Below are 27,497 nucleotides of genomic sequence, written 5' to 3' on the forward strand. Positions count from 1 at the left end.
GAGTCCTGTTCCTTGAGTTATGCTACTGTAGGGACAGACACTTGGTGTGAGGAATCCAACAATGAAGGAGTGAGTCAAAGGAAACATCACAAAGAAGGTGACTCCTCAGAGGAGACAAAGGACTCTGAAATCCTGGAATCACAGGATATCTCTGATTGGCTAGGCAATTCCTCTGCACTCAATCACCAGCAAATGGTCAGATTCCCTCACAACTTGGGGGAGTGCTGGACTGTACCCCAAACATGGAGTAAGGTGGCATCATCCATCTCTGAAGGGCCACACTCCTTGCAAAGCTGTCACAGGACTGACCTGCAGAAATAAAACCTCATCGCTTCCCAAATTATCCTAAAAATATCATCTTTAACTCCATAAAAGAGGGGGCTTCAGTGGCTCAGAACAGATGGGAAGCCTTCTGAGAAACAGATGGAAACTGTTTCAAAGGCAAAATGAAATGTGCTAAAAAAAAAATAAATATAGTAATAAATAAATCTAATTATTCTTCAGAATTCACAGGCAGTAACAGACATAACACAAGGAGTAAGAGACAGGGAGGTACAAACACAGAGACTGCTGAGGTCCCATCTCACCTCTGACTCCTTCTCCGCCTGGGGGCCGGGCATCTGGTGCTCCGGTGACCACTGGCTGCAGCACCACCTGCACTCTGTGGCACTGCTGAGCCTCAGGAGTGACAGAGTAGGAAATGCTGTCACCAGGGAAATGCAAGCTTTGGTCAGGTAAAGAACAAATACAATCAGCAGCAATAGTGAAGCTTCATGATCACCTAAACTAAGGGACTCTGAACACCAAAAGCTTTAAGCCCTCAATGCAAGAAACCTAAAAGCAGAAACTTTGGAAACCTGATTGGGTTTCACTGCATTTGATTCCAAAGCAACATTTCTAAATAGCACTCCTACTCTAAAGACAAAAAATAGTGGTGAGGACTCTGCAGTGGTTTTCTGTTTTTCATCTTCTCTCTCAGATGATACCATTCCTTCTTTGATTATACCAAAAAAAAAAAAAATAGTAACACTTGACTTTCAAATATGTGGGTTCTGACATCAGTTCAGTACCTAATTTCCACTCTCTCCACTTTGACTGCCGGTGCCCATGGTAAGGGAAACCAGCTCTTGGAACAGGAAATAATGGAGGCAGTTTTTCTTCCCACAAGATCTTAGGTTACATTGATCATCACTTTAGATTGCATGAAAGTTCTTGCTGTAATGGCAAAAACATAGACTTAGGAAAGAGAAAGGAGGAGGTGTCTACCATCAGGAATAGTAACAGCCCTCCAAAGGCAGTGTGGTCTCCCAGCTATGCAGAGACCAAGAATAACCAGCAGGCAGGAATATGGCAGTGGTGACAGGCTGGATAGAGCTTTCTCCAACCAAAAGATTGGGCTCCTTCATGGACAATGTGCTTTTCCCTCTTCTGGCACCTCAAAAAGTTAAAGAGAGTGGGTGCCACTAAATGCACTGGTTATAAGGGCTCTGGGAGAGGAGAGGGCAGCAATCTGAATGATAAACCTGTGCCAAGATGAATCTATTTTTAAAAAACAACGCCCTGCTTCCTTTCAGGCTTGTGCCCAATGGGTGCCTTCAAGAGGGAATCTGCTGGAGTCTGAAGCAAGAAGAGTATGAGTCAGGGACCACAGAACAGGGGCACTACACCACCACCGGCAGAAGCCAAGAAGGGGAAAAAGCTACATGAGCCAACAGTCAGGCACGCCAGACAGGGTGTGAGGCTCAGGAGCCCCACATGAACCTTTGGCTCTTGCCTATCCCAAACAAGAGGCACCAGCTGGCAGCCTGCTTCAGCCAGCAAATACAGCCTGCCCCCGTCCCAGCAGTCCTTCAGCTGGTGTAGTAGATGTGGAAGTAGAGAGTCTTGTTGCGCAGCAGGGAGTAGGAGTTGTCAAACTTGAGCAGGTAGATGCCCTCACCAGGGTAGTCATGGCTGCCAGCCTGCACGTCTCGGTGGCTGTCCCGCCGGTACACAGGCATGACCTCCCCGTAGCGACCCCGCAAGGAGCTCCTGGAGCCTCTCTCCACATCTCCAGCTGGAACGGGTTCTGCATGAGCAAAATGGCAGAGTGTTTGGATATGTGTTCAGAGACTGCGTAAGTCCTGCCTGAAGGTGAGCGGAAGGACCAGGTGACCCAGTGACTTTCACAGTGCGGGGAGGTTATTGCCGTCCTACAGACAGACATCTGGAAATGTCTGGTGATCTTTTGGTCATCACAGTGACTACTAGGTGATACCTGCATTTAGTACCCAAGGGTCCAGGAATGCTAAAATCAGGATCGCACCTACACAGCAAAGAAGTGTCCTATCCCAAATGCCAATAATGTCTCCACTGAGAAACAATGATTTAGCCTGATAGGAGCCTTCCTAGCTTCAGAAGTGTCTGGACATTTCTGAGAGGGAGAAAGAGATGTTTAGAAGGAAAGATCCTGACATTCTTTCATTTAATAGGTGAAAGGACTAGCTAATGGAGATAGGAATTGCAAATAAACATGCTGTAAAGTGACCCTAGCACCTTCACTTGGCTTCCTGAAAAGCAGCAAATAAGATACAAGGTTCTCCTCTTTCCCAAAGACCTGTAGATTTCCCTGCAGCTTGCTTTTTTTTTTTTTTTTTTTTTTTTTTTTTTTTGAGACGGAGTCTCACTCTGTCACCCAGGCTGGAGTGTAGTGTGGCCCGATCTCTGGCTCACTGCAAGCTCCACCTCCCGGGTTGACGCCATTCTCCTGCCTCAGACTCCCAATTAGCTGGGACTACAGGCGCCCACCACCATGCCCAGCTAATTTTTTTGTTTTTTTAGTAGAGACGGGGTTTCACCGTGTTAGCCTTCTATGAAGAAGCACGTTAAGGGATTGATTGTAAGATTATATAAGAAAATCAGGGAATAAGAGGAATAGGACTAATGCTTAGGACCTAATCTTAAATTACCTGAAAAAATGCCTCTGGGCCATCCTTAGTAGACACTACAGATAGAAACTGGAATGGAGCCCAGAGACCCTTATAAAACTTCTCTGGGCGTGAAGTAAGGAAGTAGCCAATAGTTAGCCAGCTATGAGAGTCTGGGGTAGGGAGAGAATGGGTACCTGTAGCAAACTGTAATCACTCACTTTGGTTCCAGGCCAAGAATATCTCCAAAGTAAAAGAGAGATGTAAAATAATCTCTGGCTTACATGCAACCTGAAAGACCATCCCTCTAAACTGCAGCATGACTCCCCCTCTCTCTGCTCCCGCCCCATCCCTGCCCTCAGGAAGGTGTTGGGAAAACAATGAGGTACTGATGAAAGGAAAAGAGGCTTGCTTTCAACTAAGGCAGCAGTATCAACCTTTTCACAACGTTCTCTTTGGCCTGTACCACTCAGCTTAGCTTGTAATGCTGAGTTCCTCAACTGCTTTCGAAGGAAGAGGAAGACTGGTACAACACAGGAAATGGTCACCAGAAATTAGGTTAAGCCAGAAAACTGCAAATTATGTTAACATTAAATTTACCTTCAATCTCTTCCTCCTCTTCCTCTTCTTCATCCTCATCATCACTGGAATCACTGACCTGCACAGTTATGTCAGTGCTGGTTACAGGGGTCCAGTCAAAATAAACTCCAAAGCCAATGTCATAGTCATCAGTCGCAAACTCCCAGCAGACACGCTTCCCCTCTGGATGAGTAGGTACCCGGATGGTCACCACCTCACCACGCTTCACCACCAGACGGCTGTTCTTCTCTTTGCCCAGCTTGCTTTTGAATTCCTTCACCTTGGCGAAGGTCCAGATGCATGGAGGAGCCATCAGAGGTGGGGAGACTGAAAGGACAGGCAGCTTAGCACTGAGAAACCATGAGGAAACATGAGTACCCCCGGCATTTTGCTAAGAGAGGTTGGCACAGTCAGACATTCTTTCTACTGGCTTCTTTGACTTCCTTTCACAAGTCATTTCCTTTCCTTCCATTTGTCTGTCTGCCTGCCTTTCTTTAAGTATCTACTGGAAACAAACCACCTCCTATACTCCCAAAGGTCTCACCTTTCCTGTGGTCCCCCAGAAGATCTGCAGATTCCAAATCAGCTGAAAGAACATCTATAGCTCCTGTATGTTCAGATTGGATCATAACGATGTCCCCAGACCTCTGTGGAACTTGATACTTGGCCATCTGCACAACAGAACTCTGGTTAAAGGAGTATTAGAGTGGCAGATTCTAATTAATCTTTTTGCATGAAGGCTGCCCCACCCCTGCTCTATTATCTCCACTATCCCCACTCAAAGCTTAATGTACTAGTCAATGTTCCTTCTCTTTCTTCCAAATAGGAGTTGCTAATAAATTCTACTAATTTTTTAAAGTCACCAAAATATTCCATTGTTTAAAGACTGTTTCCTACCTTTTGCAACTTTCCTGCTCCAAACCTTTTATAAGGTCCTTGCCTGCCAACACCCTTGCAGATTGTTGACAGTATTTGCATCGACCATGATTCTGGGCCATGCCTTGGTCTTACCTCACCTGCACAGTACTTCCCTGTGGCTCCTCTCATTAACAGCTCTTGCTCCTAGGGTTTAGTCTGACTCCCACTCTGCCACACAGCCTCCCGCTACAGTTCCCACTCAAGGGTTACTTCTACATTACTGTCAATCAGCTCTCCAAAGCACTGCGGAGACAGAATCTGGTTTATAGTCTTTCTCTCATCCAAAGCCCACCTCAGGCTACAGGTTGTCTCAGTCTTGAAGTCACTAACAGTGTTCTATCAATAGTTACAATTTCACCTTAGACCAGCCCCAGGACTTGCATTTAAATGGTACATTTGCTGCCAGACGTCTGACTTACATGGAAGAATGCAAATGGCATTTGATACTCAAAGCCCTTGCTAACCCATGCAGGAGCTTACAATGTTTCCCTGGTGAGTTTCCCTTCAAATCACTCAGATTAGTGTTCCTGGTTTCATGCTATTATACCTTAATTTCCTGCCCCTTCTCCAAACAGTTGGCAGGCAATTCAACAAGAAATCTATACCTATTGCCCACAGGGGAGAGCACATCAGTGAGTCAGCAATCCAGTTAAGAGGTTGGAATTGTGTTTGTGAGAAATAAATAAATCAACTTTGTAATCCTCCCAGGCTAACTGAAGTGAATCAGACTTTGGCTAGTGTGCTTGAACAAATCCTTCCTTTTCTAAAATGCTAAATAAAGGATTAGGTTGCAACATATTAGCTCCACAGCCGTAGTAAACTCTCTTAACAGCCCTCAGTCTCAGTTTCCTCATTTCTTTCTTTTTTTTTTTTTGAGACAGAGTCTCGCTCTGTCGCCCAGGCTGGAGTGCAGTGGCGCGATCTCGGCTCACTGCAAGCTCCGCCTCCCAGGTTCACGGCATTCTCCTGCCTCAGCCTCCCAAGTAGCTGGGACTACAGGCACCCGCCACCATGCCCGGCTACTTTTGTTTTATATTTTTTAGTAGAGACGGGGCTTCACAGTGTTAGCCAGGATGGCCTCGATCTCCTGACCTCGTGATTTGCCTGCCTCGGCCTCCCAAAGTGCTGGGATTACAGGCGTGAGCCACCGTGCCCGGCCTCATTTCTTTCTTTCCTTTTTTTTTTTTTTTTTTTTGAGACAGAGTTTTGCTCTTATTGCCCAGGCTAAAGTGCAATGGTGCCATCTCGGCTTACCGCAACCTCCGCCTCCCACGTTCAAGCAATTTTCCTGCCTCAGCCTCCTGAGTAGCTGGGATTACAGGCACCTGCCAACACGCCCAGCTAATTTTGTATTTTTAGTAGAGACAGGGTATCTCCATGTTGGTCAGGCTGGTCTTGAACTCCTGACCTCAGGTGATCTGCCCACCTAGGCCTCCCAAAGTGCTGGGATTATAGGCATGAGCCACCGTGCCCAGCCAGTTTCCTCATCTATTAAATGGAGACACAATGGCACCTATCTCACAAGGTTGTTCTCAGGAGTAAATGAAGTGTTACAGATACAAATGCTTGTAAACTGTGAAGTATTATACGAATCTAATTATCACGCCTGGTGTTGCCTTCATTGACATTAATACCAACCATTATTCTAATACATATGCTAATAAATGATAAAACAACCCCACCCCCTACCTCCACGGCAGGGGTGCTGCTACACTATCACTTCCATACAGCTACCTGAAGGGCTGGGGCAGGAGGATCACTTGAGCCCAGGAGTTTGAGGCTGCAGTGAGCCATGACTGCACCACTGCACTGAAGCTGAGTGACAGAGTGAGACCTCTGTCTCAAAAAAAAACCAACAAGGCCGGGTGCAATGGCTCACGTCTGTAATCACAGCACTTTGGGAGGCCGAGACGGGTGGTTCACCTGAGGTCAGGTGTTCCAGACTAGCCTGGCCAACATGGTGAAGCCCTGCCTCTACTAAAAGTACAAAAATTATCCGGGCGTGGTGGCAGGCGCCTGTAATCCCAGTTACTTGGGAGGCTAAGGTAGGAGAAACGCTTGAACCCAGGAGGCGGAGGTTGCAGTGAGCCGAGATCGTGCCACTGCACTCCAGCCTGGGCAACAGAGGGAGACCCTGTCTCAAAAAAAAAAAAAAGAAAAAAAGCTTCTATGGAACTTTATCATAAATACTGAATAGATCTACCACAAAAAAAGCAAGAGCAAAATAGTCCAAAATGACTTCGGGCTCCTCAATGAAGAGGATTTTAGAGAACACATGAAAATTCATTCTAACACTTCGTTTTCTGAATAGGTGCCTACTGGGTGCCAGTACAATGATGGGCCCTGTGGAAGATACAAATAATCATTCTCCAAATAATAATGAAAACCAAGATGCCCTACATTAGAGGGCAAAGAGAGAATTCCGGGAACCACCCTCGCAGTGCTATCTAATTCCAACCCATCCACTATGTGTCCACATTCTGGTGCCTCCCTTCATAAGAAAGAGCCAGAATCCTCCCCCTACCTCATTGAGGACCTGGGCCTGGTCTGCAGGCAGCAAATCCTGTTTCACCAAAGCCTGAGCCTCCAAGGCACCAGCTGCTTTCCGCAGATCTTCCGTGGCATCCTTACTCACTGGAGATACCATCTGTGGCCTCTCAGAGGAAGAGAGCATGTCAATTCAAGGGCTCTTTGAAAAGACGCAATCATCCTGGAGAAACTTTGAAATAAAACAACATTCAAAACACCCCCAGCCCCACCTGCCCCTGGTGTTTAGCTCTACTGTCACTTTAGCCGACCACTGCCCAGCGCTGAATTGGTCCACAGTAAAGTGTTGACAGTGTGAAAACAAAGACTAAGGCCAGGTCAGAAGCCAGGAGAACCATAGAAAACACACAGCTCCATCATCTGAGATGGACTGCTGGTTTGGTTTTTTTTGTCATTGTTGTTTCTTTTATTTATTTATTTTAGTTGACAAAGTGTATATATTTATGACGTAAAATGTGCTGTTTTGATATATGTATGCATTGTAAAATGATTAAATTGAGCTAATTACCATATCCATCCCCTCACATCTCCTTTTTGTGGCGAGAACATTTAAAATCTACTGTCTTAGCAATTTTCAAGTATACATTGTTATTAACTATTGTCACCATGTTGTACAAAGGTCTCCAGAACTTGTTCCTTCTTCTAACACTTTATACCACTTGACCAACATCTCCCCATCCGACCCTCTGGCCCCAACCCCTATTAACCACCATTCTGCCCTCGGCTTCTATGAGTTCCAATGTTATTCCTCACTCTGGGACCCACAAAATTTTAACCAAAGAATTGTTAGAATCTCAGTTCAGTTCTACACACAAAGCCACTGGCTAGAAGCAAAAGGAGGAGGCCTGCCTAAGGAGGCCTGCCTGGTGGCAGGCACTGGGTCTCACTGCCTCTGTATGCACCAAAACAAACTACAAACTGATGATCGAGGCAACTCTCTGTGCAGTTATCCATGAGGCAGTCTTTCAGCAGGTCTATTTCATACCCTGTCCCCGTCAGTGCTAGCGGTCATCACTTTCTCTCCTTTTTAAAGCACATTAATCAACAATCCCAATGGCTTCAAACACAGCTATGTCAATAGTTGATTGATTGTTTGTTTTTTGACGGAGTTAACCAGGCTGGAGAGCAACGGGGTGATCATGGCTCACCACAACCTCCGCCTCCCGGGTTCAAGCAATTCTCCGGCCTCAGCCTCCGGAGTAGCTGGGATTACAGGCATGTGCCACCACACCCAGCTAATTTTGTATTTTTAGTAGAGACGGTGTTTCTCCATGTTGTTGGTCAGGCTGGTCTCGAACTTTCGACCTCAGGTGATCCACCCGCCTCGGCCTCCCAAAGTGCTGGGATTACCGGCTTGAGCCACCGTGCTTGGCCGTGAATAGTTGATTTTAAAGATGCAAGAGAATGATTTATACTCTCTTCCATTTCCCCTGGCTTCACAAAAACTAGAAAATTAGTGCCAGGTCTGTAGGACAATAACCCAGGCCTTTTGGAAATCTGTTGCCGATAAAAGGTGACATGGATTTTTTCTGAATGACAATTATCAAAGTATGGTCTGGGGACCCTTGGGGTCCCCAGAACCCTTCAGGGGAGTCTGCGAAGTTCAAAGTGTTTCATAATAACACTAAAATGTTATTTCCCCTTTTTTATTCTCATTTTCTCAAGAGTGTGCAGTGGAATTTTCCAGAGACTATATGACATGTGATATTGCAATGGAATGAACTCAGAAGCAGAGCTGAGAATCCAACTGTCTTTTATTAAGCCAAACATTAAAGAGATTTACAATGTCTCTCTTTGTACTACATTCTTTGCTTTGAAAATTAGTTGTTTTTAAGTAAAAACATGTTTTATATATAGCATGTAATGAGTTCATTATTTTTAAATGAACAAATAACCATATTCTAATTTTTCAGTTTTAATTTCTAATATAGTAAATATTGATAGGTATAACCCACACAAACAAAAATTCTTTGGGTCCTCAATCATTTGTAAGAGTATAAAGGTCTGAGAATCCCTCCTTGAGGGCATCATTTCCTTGAAGAGGCTGAGTAAATGTCTGGAAAATGGTAGTATACACCTCATGGGGGAAACAGAAGGAGGCTTTATTTTAGAGTTTATTAGTTTGTTTCTTTCCTTTTTTAACATAAACAAGAAAAATCACTCCTATTTTACAAGTTACCTCTTCAGATAAAACAGCCTTGTTTCGGAATATCTAAAATGACTCCAGCCTACCTCAGGACAGACAAGAGGAGGTCACTCCAAGAATCAGAGCTATGGGATCCTGTTGATCTTTATAGGTTCACTTGGGTAATTCAATGTGAGCTGTAAACTGGCCTAGGCTGTGGACCTATTTTAACACTCTTCAACCCAGAAATTATAGTCCATTTCTGTTTCTTGACACTGTATCATCTGCCTCCTCTACTAGAAAGTAAGCTTGGTGGCAGGCACTGGGTCTCACTGCCTCTGTATGCACAGCACCAGAAACCAAGCCTGCCACCTGGAACTCTAACGCCAATTTTTTTTTTTTTTTTTTTTGAGACAGTCTCGCTCACTGGGGTGTAGTGGCATGATCTCGGATCTTGGCTCACTGCAACTCTGCCTCCCTGGTTCAAGCAATTCTCCTGCCTCAGCCTCCCAAGTAGCTGGGACTACAGGTATGCACCACCACACCTGGCTAATTTTTTGTATTTTTAATAGACACAGGGTTTCACCATGTTGGCCAGGCTGGTCTCAGACTTCTGACCTCAGGTGATCCACCCACCTCAGCCTCCCAAAGTGCTGGGATTACAGGCCTGAGCCACCTCGCCCAGCTCTAAGGCCCTTTGCACTCTGACCTCACCTCCCAGAATCCTCATTCTACCCTGGTCCCTCCAGCCACAACAGCCTCTTCAATCCTTGATAGTCCTCAAACACCCCAAGTACTCTCCCACTTGAGAGTTTTTGCATTTGCTGTAACCTCTGCCTAGAATACTCTTCTAGGCCATTAACTCTTCTTTAGTTAACTGAAGACTTCCTTCCGGCAGGTTTTCTGCTGAGAGGTTTCTCAGAGGTCTGTCTATAAAATGGCTACCGCTTCCTGGCCTTGTCACTGTCGTTTTTCTTCACTGCAACTATTACTGCCTGACATGATGTGGAGCATATTTTGTTGATTGCAAGATGCACACCGGCTTTTAGATTTTAACACAACTGAAAGACAGGATGTCTTAAAAATTAATGATATCTTAAAAGTGCCGTGGGCCTGGACTGACGTCAAGTCTTTCCGCAAGAGATTTGCATTTGCTTCTGCCAGTACTTAGGAATGCTACCAATCTAAGACGCCTTGAAATTAAGTTCTCTGTTGAGGGTTTTGTTTAAATCATCCTGGCAGAGTGAATTTAGACAAGACACTGGCTAATACCAACTTGTGGTTCCTATTCTCAGGGGAGATTTTTTCCTCCTATGACACAGTGTCAAGTTGGAGACAATCAAGTTTCCTTGCTGTCCTTTTCTGTGTGGGGATTTTTTTCTTTATATTTTCACTGAAGGTCCAGGCTTTTGGTATCCCAGCTCCATATGGGGGTGTCTATTAGACGATCCATCTTAAGCGTTTCTTCCTTTCTTGGTGGTACATGGAAGTACATCTTACAGTTGATGGCAACTTAAGAGTCTATGAAGTATGATGTGTAATTGTTTACTGTCTACTTCCCCCACTAGAACGTAAGCTCCCTGAGAGCAGTGACAGACTCTTTTGTTCATTTGTGGTATCTTTAGTACCCAGAACGGTATCAGGTACATGGTAGGCTCCCAACAAACATCTGTTGAATAAATAAATATTAGCCCCAAAATGTATGTTGAATAAAAAAAATGAACAAGTTAATTTTTGCTTGGGAATAAAAGAGAAATTCTGGATCAGACTATCATTTATAATATTGGAAAGGTGAGGCCAGGCACGGTGGCTCAAGCCTGTAATGCCAGCACTTTGGGAGGCCAAGACGGGTGGATCACGAGGTCAGGAGATCGAGACCATCCTGGTTAACACGGTGAAACCCCGTCTCTACTAAAAAATACAAAAAACTAGCCAAGCGAGGTGGCGGGCACCTGTAGTCCCAGCTACTCGGGATGCTGAGGCAGGAGAATGGTGTCAACCCGGGAGGCAGAGCTTGCAGTGAGCTGAGATCCGGTCACTGCACTCCAGCCTGGGCGACAGAGCGAGACTCCGTCTCAAAAAAAAAAAAAAAAAAAAAAAACAAAATATTGGAAAGGTGAGACTACAACAGGCTATCTGAATCATTAGCCTGACGTACTGTGTGTGACATCTAAAATTTAGTCTCTTTGTCTTTGTGCATGCTACTCTGAAAAAACATGGTTCTGCTTATTTAAAAAACATATTTTACGGCTCGCTGTGGGGGCTCATGCCTGTGGTCCTAGCTACTCACAAGGCAGAAGTGGGAGGGTTGCATGGGTCCAGGAGCTTGAGGCTGCAGGCAGTTATGACTGCTCACCGTGCTCCAGCCTAGGCAACAGAGCAAGACTATGTCTCAAGAACTAATTAAATAATAAGATTATGTTAAACAGGATATGTGCCACCCATGTAAATTGAATATTCACATTAGCATTTTATGCTCTGGAGAATTAGAAAAGGGTATTTGGGGAAAGATGAATTTCAAATCACTTAATGCTGGTGATAAGCCACGTAAAGGAAAAGTCTCTGCTTTAAGCTTCTGGTTTGTACTGACCTGGAGCAGGGAGGCCATCTCAATGGAGGGGAGAGCCTGGCCAGCCAGCCAGCCTCACTAGAAAAGATAGAAAGTTGTGCCGTTTCCATTTCCAATAGACACATAAGCATTAAGAAGTGAGCCTTAGGCATCACACTCACTGGATTTTTATCTTTGCTCAGCAAATGTTAGAAACAAAAATTAAAAATTAAATCCCTGGCCCTGTGCAGTGGCTCATGCCTGTAATCCCATCACTTTGGGAGGCTAAGGCGGGCAGATCACGAGGTCAGGAGTTCGAGACCAGCCTATCCAATATGATGAAACCCTGTCTCTACTAAAAAATACAAAAATTAGCCGGGGGTGGTGGCGCGCACCTGTAGTCGCAGCTACTCGGGAGGCTGAGGCAGGAGAATCGTTTGAACCCGGGAAGTGGAGGATGCAGTGAGCTGAGATCACCTCACTGCACTTCAGCCTGAGGATGGAGTGAGAATCCATCTCAAAAAAAAAAAAAAAAAAAAATTAAGGCCAAGCGCAGTGGCTCACGCCTGTAATTCCAGCACTTTGGGAGGCTGAGGCGGGCAAATCACAAGATCAGGAGATCAACACCATCCTGGCTAACACGGTGAAATCCCATCTCTACTAAAAATACAAGAAATTAGCCAGGCGTGGTGGTGGGCACCTGTAGTCCCAGCTACTCCGGAGCCTGAGGCAGGAAAATGGCGAGAACCGGGGAGGCGGAGCTTGCAGTGAGCAGAGATTGCACCACTGCACTCCAGACTGGGTGACAGAGCGAGACTCCGTCTCAAAACAACAACAACAACAACAACAAAATTAAATACCTTTGTGTCCAAGGATGTTCTGTGTTTCTTATTTTAAAAAATTTATTGACCCTCCGAAGTACAAAACAGTTCTGTGTACTTTGGTGATGGACACCATAAACACCTTGACTTGATCACCGTGCATTATATACACATAAAAAATGTATCACAGACCCCATGAATTTGCACAAATTTAAAAACAAAACAAAACAACACCTTTGTGCCAAACTCATCACCCAAAGATCCTTCAAATCAGCAGGTACAGAAAAGGGATGATGGCAAGAAGATGGAAAGGAGTTCTCCTCAGGAGATTTGATGAAAACATGACTGGTCTCAAACAATCAAAGCCTTGAGGAGGCTACATCTTCTATAGGATTATTATGTATATTAGCTGAGTAGCTCCAGGCATACAACTCAAAACTCTCTGGCTGGTTATGAGAATCAGCTATAGAGCTGAACAAAACTAAAGCTATGTGAACTTGAGCAAATTCTTGAACTCACTGTTTCATTTGCTTCATCTTTTTTTTTTTTTTTTTTTTTTTTGAGGCGGAGTCTCGCTCTGTCGCCCAGGCTGGAGTGCAGTGGCGCGATCTCGGCTCACTGCAAGCTCCGCCTCCCGGGTTTACGCCTTCTCCTGCCTCAGCCTCCCGAGTAGCTGGGACTACAGGCGCCCGCCACCACACCCGGCTAATTTTTTGTATTTTTTAGTAGAGACTGGGTTTCACTGTGTTAGCCAGGATGGTCTTGATCTCCTGACCTCCTGATCCGCCCGTCTCGGCCTCCCAAAGTGCTGGGATTACAGGCGTGAGCCACCGCGCCCGGTCCATTTGCTTCATCTTAAAAAAAAAAAGCAGGTATATTTATTTCATGAGGGCTGTTATGAGAATTAAATGAGATAATAAATACACCTAGTACAGTATTTGGCAAAAAGAAATGTCTGACAAAGTAACTATTTCATTACATTATTATTATTTTTATTTATTTATTTTGAGACGGAGTCTCGCTCTGTCGCCCAGGCTGGAGTGCAGTGGCGCGATCTCGGCTAACTGAAAGCTCCGCCTCCCAAGTTCACGCCATTCTCCTGCCTCAGCCTCCCGAGTAGCTGGGACTACAGGGGCCCGCCACCGCGCCTGGCTAATTTTTTGTATTTTTAGTAGAGACGGGGTTTCACCGTGGTCTCGATCTCCTGACCTCGTGATCCACCCGCCTCGGCCTCCCAAAGTGCTGGGATTACAGGCGTGAGCCAGCGCTCCCGGCCTCATTACCATTATTACAGAGGAACATTAAAAAAAAAAAAGGCTATTATAACCAACTATAATTATACTTACTAATCATACAAATTATTTCACATGCAAAAGTAAGAGGAAAGAGCTTCTAAATGGAACTCAAGAAATAACGGATTTTTGAAATACCTTGACATCTGCTACCACTTCCAGACATCAATTTTGTGTGGAGACCACAGGATTACTGGGCAACACTGTCCCATGAACTGATCAGTTGGACTACAATACTCACTAGCTCAGGGTTCTCCAATATACAGGTTTTCATTAGTTATTCTATTAGTGCTTCATGGTTTCTACTCTTTCCAGGGCTCAGTACACCTCTTCTCTTTCTGTTATACATTCTGCTGTCAACGATGGTGGTTGGATGAGATAGGCAGAGAAGGAAATTAAGAAAGACAACCTAAAGGCCATCAAAATGGTTTAATCTGAAAATTACAGAATAAAAAAATTCCAACTGCTTTTGTGAGGGCATATGTATGTGTGTATGCATTTTATAAAACCAAACGTGCATTCTCTTGCAAGTCCACTTGGAATCTCCTTCAACTATTTTAACATTTGAACATGATCTTCAGGAGAAAATAAATGAGGACACTACACTAGACTATTTGTTATAGTTTTATTCTCTGAGAGTAAAGGAAAAATGTACAACCTGAAATAGACCTGACATTGCCCCTAAACACACTTGAGGGTTGATTCATGACAAAACTATCCACAATTTTTTGTTTTTTTGTTTGTTTGTTTTTTTGTTTTTGAGACAGAATCTCGCTCTGTCATCCAGGCTGGAGTGCAATAACATGATCTCGGCTCACCGCAACCTCTGCCTCCTGGGTTCAAGCGATTCCTCTCCCTCAGCCTTCTGAGCAGCTGGGATTACAGGCATGCGCCACCATGCCTGGCTAATTTTTGTATTTTTAGCAGAGACGGGGTTTCACCATGTTGTCCAGCCTGGTCTCAAACTCCTGACCTCGTAATCTGCCCGCCTCAGCCTCCCAAAGTGCTGGGATTACAGGCGTGAGCCACAGTGTCTGGCCAACTATCCACTATTTTTTTTTTTTTGAGACAGAGTCACACTCTGTCACCCAGGCTGGAGTGTAATGGCGCAATCTCAGCTCACTGCAAGCTCCACCTCCCAGGTTCACACCATTCTCCTGCCTCAGCCTCCCAAGTAGCTGGGACTACAGGCGCCCGCCACCACATCTGGCTAAATTTTTTTTTTTTTTGTATTTTTAGTAGAGACAGGGTTTCACTATGTTGTCCAGGATGGTCTCCATCTCCTGACCTCATGATCCACCCGCCTCGGCCTCCCAAAGTGCTGGGATGACAGGTGTGCCCCACCGCGCACGGCCCACATTCTTTAACTTGTCTTCCCCCTTAAAGTCACTACCTATTGCTTTCACCAATTCCTCATCTCGGAATATGAAACCTCGGAAAGCATTCTATTCAAAGTGGTTACCTGTTGGGTGAGGAACGGGGTTCTGGATCAGTGGCAGAAGCCAATAGAGAGGTATCCTTGTAGTTTTCCAGATCTTCATTCTCTAGAAAACCATAGAGAGAAAGAATTCAATATCTGAGAGGGAACACAATCATAATTATCTTGTACCTTTAAAATAAAATCTAGCAATTTCAACCAAATTCTTCCCAAAAATATTCTGGTATGAACTTTATCCTCTGGGAGGCCCAACACATAAATTATTCAAGTCATCACATCCAAGTATTCTCAGTCATAACTCATTCATAAAAAATAAGTCATTTCTAAAACAAGTCTCCAAAAAGTTAATCCTAATTTAAGAATCATATTTCTGCTAGGTGAAGTGGCTCACACCTATAACACCAACACTTTGGGAGGCCAAGGCAGGAGGATCGCTTGAGACCAGGAGTTCAAAACCAGCCTGGGCAACAGAGCAAGACCCTGTCTCTAAAAAAAATTAAGGCCAGGTGCAGTGGTTCAAGCCTGTAATCCCAGCACTTTGGGAGGCTGAGGTGAGTCAGGAGTTTGAGACCAGCCTGATCAACAGAGTGAAACCCCATCTCTACTAAAAATACAAAATTAGTCAGGCATGATGGTGCACACCTGTAATCCCAGCTACTTGGGAGGCTGAGGCAGAAGAATCACTTGAACCTGGGAGGCAGAGGTTGCAGTGAGCTGAGATCACACCATTGCACTCTAGCCTGGGCAACAAAAGCAAAACTCTGTTTCAAAAAAAATAATAAATAATAAAAATAAATTTTTAAAAAATAGGGCCAGGTGCAGTGGCTCACACTTGTAACCCCAGCACTTTGGGAGGCCGAGGCGGGTGGATCACTTGAGGTCAGGAGTTCGAGACCAGCCTGGCCAACATGGCGAAACCATGTCTCTACTTAAAAATACAAAAATTAGCTGGGCATGGTGGCATGCGCCTGTAATCCCAGCTACTCAGGAGGCTGAGGCAGGAAAATCACTTGAACCCGGGAGGTGGAGGTTGCAGTGAGCTGAGATCACACCACTGCACTCCAGCCTGGGTGACAGAGCGAGACTCCATCTCAATTAAAAAAAAATTAATAAAAAGAAATCAATCATATTTCTCAGAAAGCAGATGGCTAAATTAGGCAGAACATAGAGGGTAGAGTGGGATGTAAGATAAACTAAATTTAGAGTCAAAGTATAAAGTATCACTTCTATATTCAATAAGCTCAGATCAATGTACCCAAGGTCAGGTAAAGGACTTTTGTAATTTCATTTATTTATTCAATCACTCATTTACCAATGATTTATTAACAACTAGGTGCCCTCAAGGAATATATAGGTGAAATGCATAATGAAGGCCATGTTCTACAAGCTCAAAACAAGCCTATGATTGGCGGGTATTATCACAGCCATTTTTGCAGTAAAGAACTTAAGGCATAGAGACAGGATTCAAATCCAGGCAGTTGTGCTCTTAACATCGGATGCTACTTAGTTTTCTGGGTTATTCATTTAGTCTTTCCTTGAATACTCAGAGAGCATATGGTTTAGTGCATTCAGACAGCCCCTCATTTAACTCCCTCTGTGTAAGACAGCAAGACACTGAAGACTGAAGTTTACTTCTCAATACAAAATGCAACTTAATTAAGTAAACTTCAAACATTGAAAGTTTCAGAGTTTGGTAGCAAAGTCAAAGTGAAAATGGCTGGCAAAATTTTTAATCCAAGCCTAATCTAGTCTCATGTTTTATATGTGAGCGAGATCTATTTTTCTTTTCTTTCTTTCTTTTTTTTTTTTTTTGAGACAGGGTCTCCCTCTATCACCCAGGCTGGAGTGCAGTGATACAATTACGACTCTCAGCTTCTCAGCAACCTCAACCTTCTGGGTTCAAGCGACCCTCTCACCTCAGCCTCCTGAGTAGCTAGGACCACAGGCACATCCCAACATGCCAGACTAATTTTTTTTTTTTTTTTTGTAGAGATGGGGGTCTCACTATGTTGCCCAGGCAGGCTGGTCTTGAATCCCTGGGTTCAAGTGATCCTCCCACCTCAGTCTCCCAAAGTGCTGAGATTACAGGCGTAAGCCACTGTGCCCATCTAAGATCTATTTTTCTTTTGGTCAATTCAGTCTCATAGGCAGAAAGACCTTAGAGCTCCTGCCACCCAATTGTTCTCCCAACAAAGAAACTGAGTCTAAGACACTGTTCCCCAGTCTCTGCCACTCTGTAAAGAGGCCCATGAACTGAGGGAAAATGCAAAGAGAAAGTTCTCCCTTATGTTGACATAAGTGAAATGTGCTTTCTAATAAATTCTATTCTTTGACCACTACTCCCCACAATATCCTTTCCCATATTGACAGCTGGCTGTCACATTTCCACAAGTTCTTCCTCAGGCTGGTCATCTTCATACCACACAGCCTGTGACCATGCTGGCCCCCTATAGCTGCTCCACTTAGTTTGTTCCATTTAAAGAAAGGAGCCAAAATGAACAACTTTTCCAGGTGTGTTCCAATCCGTGCAGACTACACTGACAATAACCTCTTAAAAAGGACACAATATTTCTTGACATAATACCCTAACCAGGCACTAGATTTCTTAACTGCAAACTTACTGTTGGCCTAAATAAGTCAGTCAAGATCTCCAGGGCTTATAAAAATAAACTTTTTCCAAGCCCACTCTCGACTATGCTCTATTTTTAAAACAGACTTTTGGAAAATAATTGACTTTTTAACTTAAAACCAGGACTTTACATACCCTATTACTTATTTCAAATTAACTTTTTGAAATTACACTAATAATGCTTTGTTCATTGTAGAAAAAAGTAAGTACAGATAAGAAAACATTTTGCACTTTATTTCCTTTAAAATAAATTTTTAATATACAGATAATCCATTGTTCACTGTAAAAAAAAAATCAGGAAACACAGATAAGCAAAACAACAACAAACTAACCATAACCCCACCAACCAAAGATTACCACTGTTAACTTTTTTTTAAAAAGACAAAAGAGGGCCGGGCGCGGTGGCTCACGCCTGTAATCCCAGCACTTTGGGAGGCCAAGATGGGCGGATCACGAGGTCAGGAGATCGAGACCATTCTGGCTAACACAGTGAAACCCCGTTTCTACTAAAAATACAGAAAATTAGCCGGGTGTGGTGGCAGGCGCCTGTAACCCCAGCTACTCAGGAGGCTGAGGCAGGACAATCACTTGAACCCTGGAGGAAGAGGTTGCAGTGAGCTGAGATTGCACCACTGCACTCCAGCCTGGGAGACACAGGAAGACTCTGTCTCAAAAAAAAAAAAAAAAAAAAACAAGAAAAAACAAAAAAAACCCACACAAGGTTTCTCTATGTTACCCAAGCTAGTCTCCACCTCTTGGGCTCAAGGGGTCCTCTCACCTTCCCCTCCCAAACTGCTGGGGTTACAGCACAGCACCTAGCCAACTGTTAACATTTTGATGTATATCCCTTGAGAAATACATTTATACATATATACATACAAATACGTATGTATATGTATTGTGTGTGTGTTTGTGCGTTTCTGAAAGGACATGCACTAAACACTGTTTTGTTTTGTTTTTTTTTTTTGAGACATAGTTTTGCTCTGTTGCCCAGGCTGGAGTGCAATGGCATGATCTCAGCTCACTGCAGCCTCTGCCTCCGTGTTCAAGTGATTCTCCTGCCTCAGCCTCCTGAGTAGATGTAATTACAGGCACACGTCACCATGCCCAGTTAACTTTTTGTATTTTTAGTAGAGACGGGTTTTCACCATGTTGGACAGGCTGGTCTCAAACTCCTGACCTCAGGTGATCCACCCGCCTCAGCCTCCCAAAGTGCTGGGATTACAGGTGTGACCCACCGTGGCCAATAAACACTTTTAATGAACATATTTCAGAGTCAATAAAGATAGGGCTGTATCATAATTTTAAATGGCTACATATTATCCCATATGTTGTCCCATTATTTCTTTAACCAATTCTTAATCTTCTACTGGTAGAGCTAGTGCTTATTCCAAATCTTTCATTGTTATAGACAATGATGCTGTATCTTTCACTGTTAGAGATAATGATGGTCTATTAGCAGTATCTACAACGCTTTCTTGAGAACCTCCCCTGTCAACAGCCTTGGAAGTGGTAGTTCCTATGATGAAGGTACATTATGTTGGCCATAGTTCATTGGTTTTGGGTGAGCACCCGACCAAAAGTCAGTCCAATTCTCTTCCGTAAAATCTGGAGTTGGTATCCAAGACAGAAACAGGCTGGGGAGAACCTTTGTGAGTTTAGGAGCTGAGCCTGCCTTTTGGGAGAAGCCTTCACAGGCCATGTAAAAGCAGATGACTAAGCAGAGAAGATAATTTTCAAAGAGAGTACAATGATGCATTCAAGTAAAGGGAAAGAGAAACAAGGGGACCTCTGGCTTTAGGAGAGAAACAGACCAGAGAGGCTACTTTGTAACCCCATGAAGTTCAAGTGTGTTCCTCCAATGGGAGTCTGTAAGAAGCCTTACATACTAACAATGAGCTCTTTTCTTCTTTTTATTGTGAAATAAACCACATATATGAAAGACTGCATGGAAAGAAGATACAGAGCTAAAATATTAATAATACAAATACCTGCATACCTACTAACTAGGTGAATTATTAGTACTTTAGAATTCCCCTGCCCAATGCCCCTTCCTATCCTATATTCCCTGTTCCAAATTCTGAGTAAATTATTCCTTATTATTCTTTATGTATTTTAATTAATTACTGCTGTTTAAAAACCTTTTTTATTGTAGAAAATGTTAAACATATACAAAATCACAAAATTATATAACAGTAGAACGAAGACTCATGCACCCTACCTATCTTCTCAACAAGATTTTATTTGGCCTTTTTTCCTCCATGCCCTACCTTCTTGGCCCACCAACAGTGGATTACTTCAAACAAAGCCCAGACGTCATTGTATCTACCACTACATTCATTTACAACAAATCTCTAAAGAAAAAGACTTTCAACACAGGTACAACAACATTATCATTCCTACAAAATTGGCAGTTCCTTAATATCATCTCATACCCAGCCCATGCTCAAACTTCTCCAAGTTGGCTCCCAGAATTTCTTTTTAGGAGCTGGTTTGTTTGAATCAGAATCCAAATAAGGTTCACACATGAAATTTACCTTATAAATCTCTTAATCTACATTAATCTTCACCACCGTGGGTCTGTATACAATATATTTGTTGAAATTTTTAAAAGCTGATCTGCAGACTTTTCAAACATTCTGAATTTGGCTGATTGCCTTTCCATGGTATCACTTAACAGATTATTTTATGCACTCTATTCCTATAAACCAGTCATAGATGTAGAGCTTCACTGTCCAGGATAGTACTTACTAGTACACGCGGCTAAATTTAAAACGTAAAATAATTTAAAATTCGGTCCACCCATCTCAACCAGCCACATTTCAAATACTCAATAGCCATGAGTTGCTAGTGATTACTGTTGCCAAGGAGCATGTTTTCACCGTCAAAGCAATTCTACTGGACTGTGCTGATCTAGAGGCTTGACTCAATTCAGATTCAGTTTTGTTCTTGAAAGAATACTCCAGAAATAACATTTGTAATTCCTATTGTATTACACTAAGAGGCACATAATCTATGGTTATCACAAGTTTAATGATAAAGATTAGTTTCATGCTTTCAGCCTAATCCACCATCCAGCTCCTCATTAACCCTGCACCTAGTGGCTTTAGCAGGCATTGATGATCCTTGTCTAAAATAGATACAGGATTTCATTAAAAACTAGAAAATGACTTTTCCAATTCCAGCACTTTCTACAGTTGTTCTTAGTTGGAATTCTACTAAAAACAAAACAAAACAAAACTTCCCCTCACCAACTATTTGGCTACTCTGACACAGGCATAAGAGAAAAGAAGGATAAAGACTTGATCCTTCACCAACTGAGTTAGAATCATAACAACCTCCAAAGGTAACCAATGATTTGTTTTTTGAAGTATTGTTAGAAACACACGAATTTTAACATATTTTATGTGCTTCGAGTTTTCCTAATTTTGGCCTGTGGGAGCTCCTTAAAGTTGGCTCTTGTGTCCTTTTAAGATGATACCAGTGGTCTTGCTTATAGCATAAGTCCCAAGCTTTAAAATCTTATAAATGCCTGTCCTACACTTGGAATCAACTATTTCTCTAAGGAGCCCTGGTTCTTTTTCATTAGAAATTGTATTTAAAGGCTGGGCATGGTAGCTCACACCTGTAATCCCAGAACTTTGGGAGGCTGAGGCAGGTGAGTTGGAGACCAGCCTGGCCAACATGGTGAAAACCCATCTCTACTGAAAATACAGAAATTAGCTGGGCATGGTGGCACACGTCTGTAATCCCAGGTATTTGGGAGGCTGAGGCACAAGAATCGCTGGAACCTAGGAGGCAGAGGTTGCAGTGAGCTGAGATTGTGCCAATGCACTCCAGCCTAGGTGTTGGAGTAAGACTCTGTCTCAGGAAAAAAAAAAAAGAAATTGTATTTAAAGACCACAATCAAGGTAAAACATTACACGTATGTTACACATACACACACGAATATATATATATATACACACACACACATATATATACCCTAAATGTCATATATTAATATCATATATAAAAATATACATGTAAGGCTGGGCACGGTGGCTCATGCCTGTAATCGCAGCACTTTGGGAGTGGATCACGAGGTAGGAGATCGAGATCCACAAGGCAGGCGGATCACGAGGTCAGGAGATCGAGACCATCCTGACCAACATGGTAAAACCCCGTCTCTACTAAAAACACAAAAATTAGCTGGGCGTGGTTGCCCAGAGGTTGCAGTGAGCTGAGATTGTGCCACTGCACTCTAGCCTGGGTGACACAGCAAGACTCCATCTCGAAAAAAAAGAAAAAACATCCAGTAATCTGAATTAGAAGGATTTGCATGAATTCATTTTACGTGTGTGTGTATATATATATTTATATATATATATATTTTATTTATTTATATTTATATATATTATATATATATATTTTTTTTTTTTTGAGACGGAGTCTCACTCTGTCGCCCAGGCTGGAGTGCAGTGGCGCAATCTTGGTTCACTGTAAGCTCTGCCTCCTGGGTTCACGCCATTCTCCTGCCTCAGCCTCCTGAGAAGCTAGGATTACAGGTGCATGCCACCACGCCCAGCTAATTTTTGTATTTTTAGTAGAGACGGGGTTTCACCATGTTGGTCAGGCTGGTCTCGATCTCCTGACCTCATGATCCATCCGCCTTGGACTCCCAAAGTCCTGGGAGCCACCACACCCAGCCCAGATTACAGGATTTTAACCTAACTTTAATTCTATATTTGTATTTTTCGGTCTTGTTGTGGAACATCCTGGATCTTAATAATATTCACATATATACATATTTGCTTTATTCTACAATGTAAATATAATAGTTTTAATTAAGAATAACAATATAACTAAAGATATGGATGTTATAACACTCTTTTCCTTAGCTTTTAATCTTCCATTATTTGTTTTTGAAAACATAAGGAAATACATATACATATAGTTGTATGTTGCCCCCATCTTAGAAAAAAATACACATTCTTCTTCTGCAACTTTTTTTTTTTGGCGGGGGGGAAAGGGTCTTGCTGTGTCCCCCAGGCTGGAGTACAGTGGTGCCATCACAGCTCACTGCAGTCTCAACCTCCGCAGCTTAAGTGATTCTCCTGCCTCAGCCTTCCGAGTAACTGGAACCACAGTCCCAAGCCACCACACCTGGCTATTTTTTTAAATTTTTTGCAGAGATGGGGTTTTGCCATGTAGCCCAGGCTGGTCTCAAACTCCTGAGCTCAAGCAATATGCCCACCTCGGACTCCCAAAGTGCTAGGATTAGAGGCATGAGCCACTGCGCCCGGCTGCAACTTGTTTTTATCACTTAACAACATAGCCTAGAAGAGCTTTCAAGTTGGTGAATTTACCCACATTCCAGAGCAGTGGTGCAACCCAACTCCATGCAGACGGAAGCTCCTGCACTCAGGACCCTTCCAGGCCTTGCCCTGTGTACCTCTTCATCTGGCTGTTTATCTTTTACAATAAACCAGTAAACACAGGCAGAAATTCTCCAGATGTCTCCCAGTAATGTCCAAGTTTTTATCCCAGTGTCACAAAGAAAGATCAATGATGAAACAACATGACCTACCCAGGACAACCTACAATGACCTGAAGACATTTACTGGGGAGCTGTGTTGTTTTCATAATATCCACTATCAAGTAAAAGTGAAGAGTGGCTTTCTACTTGATCAAAAAACAGTTTAAAAAGAAATATTAATGAATATCAAAGGAATAATGAAACCTGGCTTCAATGCCACTCTGGTACACACAGGTGGAGGCAAACCTTTGTTGTTAGATGTCTGAGCTGCAAAGAAAAGATCCACATGATTATCTGGAGATGTTTTGATAAATGGAGTACCTCAATCTGCCAATTTCAAATGTAATTCAGGTTCTGTGGTACAGGATGATATCATCATGGGCATTCTGACAGTGAGAAAAAATTTACAGCTCTCAGCAGCAGCTCTTTGGCTTTCAACAACTATGACAAATAATAGAAAAAAAAAAAAGAATGAATTAACATGGTCATTCAAGAGTTAGTTCCAGAAAAAGTGGCATTCCAAGATTGGAACTCCATTCATGGTGTGTCTGGAAAAGATTACACAGATCTTCCTCATTACTTTAAATTTTTTTTTTTTTTTTTTTTTTTTTTGAGACGGAGTCTCACTCTGTCGCCCAGGCTGGAGTGCAGTGGCCGGATCTCAGCTCACTGCAAGCTCCACCTCCCGGGTTTGCGCCGTTCTCCTGCCTCAGCCTCTCGAGTAGCTGGGACTACAGCCGCCCGCCACTTCGCCCGGCTAGTTTTTTGTATTTTTTTTAGTAGAGACGGGGTTTCACCGCGTTAGCCAGGATGGTCACGATCTCTTGACCTCGTGATCCGCCCGTCTCTGCCTCCCAAAGTGCTGGGATTACAGGCTTGAGCCACCGCGCCCGGCCTACTTTAAATTTTTTATTGTATATGTTTAAGGTGTACAACATAATGTTTTGATGTATATATAGACGGTGAAATGGTTACCATATCAAGCAAATCAATAAATCCAGCATCCCACAGATATCCTCTCTTTTTGTGATGTTGAACACCTTTTTATATACCTGTTGGCCATTGTGTGTGGCAAGAGCACCTAAAATTTACTTTTAGCAAAAATCCCAAGCACAATATTAACCAAAGGTCTCATATTGTACATTATATCTCTAGACTTGTTCATCCTATGTATCTCTACTTTGTATCCTTTGACCTACACCTCTCCCTTTCCTCTACCATCACTACCACCACCTCTAGTAACCACTATTTTCTTCTGTGTACTTGACTTTTTTTTTTTTTTTTTTTTTAGATTACATATATAAGTGAGATCGTGCAGTATTTTTCTTTTTGTGTTTGGCTTATTTTACTTAATACAATGTCATCTAGGCTCATCCATGTATGGCAAATGGCAAGATCTCTTTCTTTTATAAGGCTAAATAATATTCCTCTGTGTGTATGTATGCACACCACAGCTTCTTTATTCATTTGTCTGTCAACGGACACGTAGATTGTTTTCGTATCTTGGCTATTGTGAATAATGCTACAATGAACAGATATCTGAGGTGGTGATTTCACTTCCTTTGGGTATGTACTCAGAAGAGGGATTACGGGGTCATGTGGTAGTTCTACTTTTATTTAGGAATTTCCATACTATTTTTCACAATGGCTGCATCATCTACATTTGTACTAACAGTTGCTATCTCTTACCAAAGATAAGTCATCTTAACAGGCATGAGGTGATATATCTCATTGTGGTTTTAATTTGCATTTCCCTGGTGACTACTGATGTTGAACATCTTTTCATGTACCTGTTGGTCATTTTTACATCTTCTTTGGAAAAACATCCATTCAGATCCTTTGCCTTTTTTTTTTTTTTTTTCAGACGGTGTCTGACTCTGTCGCCCAGGCTGGAGTGCAGTGACACAGTCTCAGCTCACTGCAACCTCTGTCTCCCAGGTTCAAGTGATTCTCCTGCCTCAGGCTGCCGGGTAACTGGGAATACAGGTGCATGCCACCATGCCCAGCTAATTTTTTTGTATTTTCGTAGAGACGGGGTTTCACCATGTTGACCAGGCTGGTCTCAAACTTCTGACTTCAAGAGACCTACCCACTTTGGCCTCCCAAAGTGCTGGGATAACAGGCATGAGCCACCATGCCCAGACCATTTCCATTCTTTTGCATGTGGAAATCCAGTTTTCCCAGAACAATTTATTGAAGAGACTGCCTTTTCCCCACTGTGTCCTCTTAGTACCTTTGTTAAAAATTAGTTGGTCATATATGCTTGGGTTTATTTCTAGGCTCTCAATTCTGATCCGCTGGTCTGTGTGTCTGTTTTTATACCAGCACCATACTGTTTTGATTACTATAGCTTGTAACAGAATTTGAAATCAGAAAGTGTGATGCCTCCAACTTTTTCTTTCTTAGGATTGCTTGTATATTCAGGGTATTTGTGGTTACATACAAATTTTAGAATTGTTTTTTTCTATTTCTGTGAAGAATGTCATTAGAATTTGGATTGGGATTGCGTTAAATCTGCATATTGCTTTGGGTAGTATGAACATTTGAACAATATTAATTTTTCCAAATCATGAACACAGGATGTCTTCCCATTTGTGTCTTCTTAGTTTCTTTCATCAGTGTTTTATAGTCTTAAGTGTCCAGATCTTTCTGTTTAAGTTTATTCTTAACTATTTTTTTCTTGAGACAGGGCCTCTGTAACCCATGCTGGAGTGCAGTGGCACAATCACGGCTCACTGCAGCCTCGACCTCCAGGGCTCAAGCGATCCTCCCACCTCAGCCTCCCGAGTAGCTGGGACAACAGGCATGGGCCACCATGCTAGGCTAACTTATTAAGTATTTTTATGCTACTGTAAATTGGTATTCTTTTCTTGATTTCTTTTTTGGATAGGTTGTTACTGTGTACAGAAATGCAACTGATTTTTGTACACTGATTTTTTTTTTTTTTTTTTTTTTTTTGGAGACGGAGTCTCACTCAGTCGCCCAGGCTGGAGTGCAGTGGCCGGATCTCAGCTCACTGCAAGCTCTGCCTCCCGGGTTCACGCCATTCTCCTACCTCAGCCTCCCGAGTAGCTACGATTACAGGCACCCACCACCTTGCCCGGTTAATTTTTTTTGTATTTTTAGTAGAGACGGGGTTTCACCGTGTTAGCCAGGATGGTCTCGATCTCCTGACCCCGTGATCCGCCCGTCTCGGCCTCCCAAAGTGCTGGGATTACAGGCGTGAGCCACTGCGCCCGGCCCGTACACTGATTTTTTATCCTGCAACTTTACTGATGTCATTTATTAATTCTAAGTTTTTTTTGTAGAGTCTTTGGGGTTATTTACATATAAGATCATGTCATCTGCAAATGGATATAACTTCTACCATTCAGCTAACTGTATGCCTTTTTTTTTTTTCTTGTCTGCTTGCTCTTGCTAGCACTTCCATTACTATGTTGAATAGAAGTGGTGAGAGTGGTCATCCTTGCCTTGTGCCAGATCATAGAGAAAAAGTTTTCATTTTTCCACATTGACTATGACACTGGCTTTGGGTTTTTCACAAGTAGTCTTTATTACGTTGAGTAAATTTCCTTCTATATCTAAAGTTGTTGCCAGTTCAAAATAAGCTATTCTAACTATAAGATGATGTTCTATGTAAGCCTCATGGTAAGCACAAAGCAAAAAACCACCCCAGATAAACAAATAATAAAGAGAAAGGAATCAAAGCTCAGCATTATAGAAAATCACCAAATCACAAAGGAAAATAACAGAGGAAGAAAGGAACAAAGGCTCTACAAAACAACCAGAAAACAATTAACAAAACAGCAGAAGTAAATCCTTACCTATCAACAATAAGTTTGAATGTAAATGGATTAAGTTCTCCAATTAGAAGACACTGAGTGGGTGAATGGATTTTTAAAAACTAAGACCCGGCCGGGCGCGGTGGCTCAAGCCTGTAATCCCAGCACTTTGGGAGGCCGAGGCGGGTGGATCACGAGGTCAGGAGATCGAGACTATCCTGGCTAACATGGTGAAACCCCGTCTCTACTAAAAATACAAAAAACTAGCCGGGCGTGGTGGCGGGCGCCTGTAGTCTCAGCTACTTGGGAGGCTGAGGCGGGAGAATGGCGTGAACCCGGGAGGCGGAGCTTGCAGTGAGCCGAGATCAGGCCACTGCACTCCAGCCTGGGAGAC

The 27,497-nt window shown here is 43.0% G+C and overlaps 1 protein-coding gene across 2 annotated transcripts in view; it reads right to left on the reverse strand.

Annotated features, from left to right (window-relative positions):
- Positions 1 to 995: 995 nt before the first annotated feature.
- The window catches only part of TMED8 (transmembrane p24 trafficking protein family member 8), a 40,978-nt gene continuing 14,476 nt past the window's right edge, over positions 996 to 27,497 (reverse strand). Inside the window, exons 2-7 of one of the 2 annotated variants that reach the window (XM_077941562.1) lie at positions 15,199 to 15,280; positions 6,928 to 7,057; positions 4,030 to 4,156; positions 3,507 to 3,812; positions 1,940 to 2,068; positions 996 to 1,215 (exon numbers count right to left, since the gene is read on the reverse strand). In XM_077941562.1, coding sequence (XP_077797688.1) covers positions 1,172 to 1,215; positions 1,940 to 2,068; positions 3,507 to 3,812; positions 4,030 to 4,156; positions 6,928 to 7,057; positions 15,199 to 15,280 — 818 coding nt within the window. In that variant the 3' untranslated portion in view covers positions 996 to 1,171. Of the gene's footprint in view, positions 1,216 to 1,701; positions 2,069 to 3,506; positions 3,813 to 4,029; positions 4,157 to 6,927; positions 7,058 to 15,198; positions 15,281 to 27,497 lie in introns of those variants that run through there. The other variant, XM_015144255.3, reaches the window with a different exon arrangement.

The sequence above is a fragment of the Macaca mulatta genome, chromosome 7 (genome assembly GCF_049350105.2).
Source record: "Macaca mulatta isolate MMU2019108-1 chromosome 7, T2T-MMU8v2.0, whole genome shotgun sequence".
Classification (NCBI taxonomy): Eukaryota; Metazoa; Chordata; class Mammalia; order Primates; family Cercopithecidae; genus Macaca; species Macaca mulatta.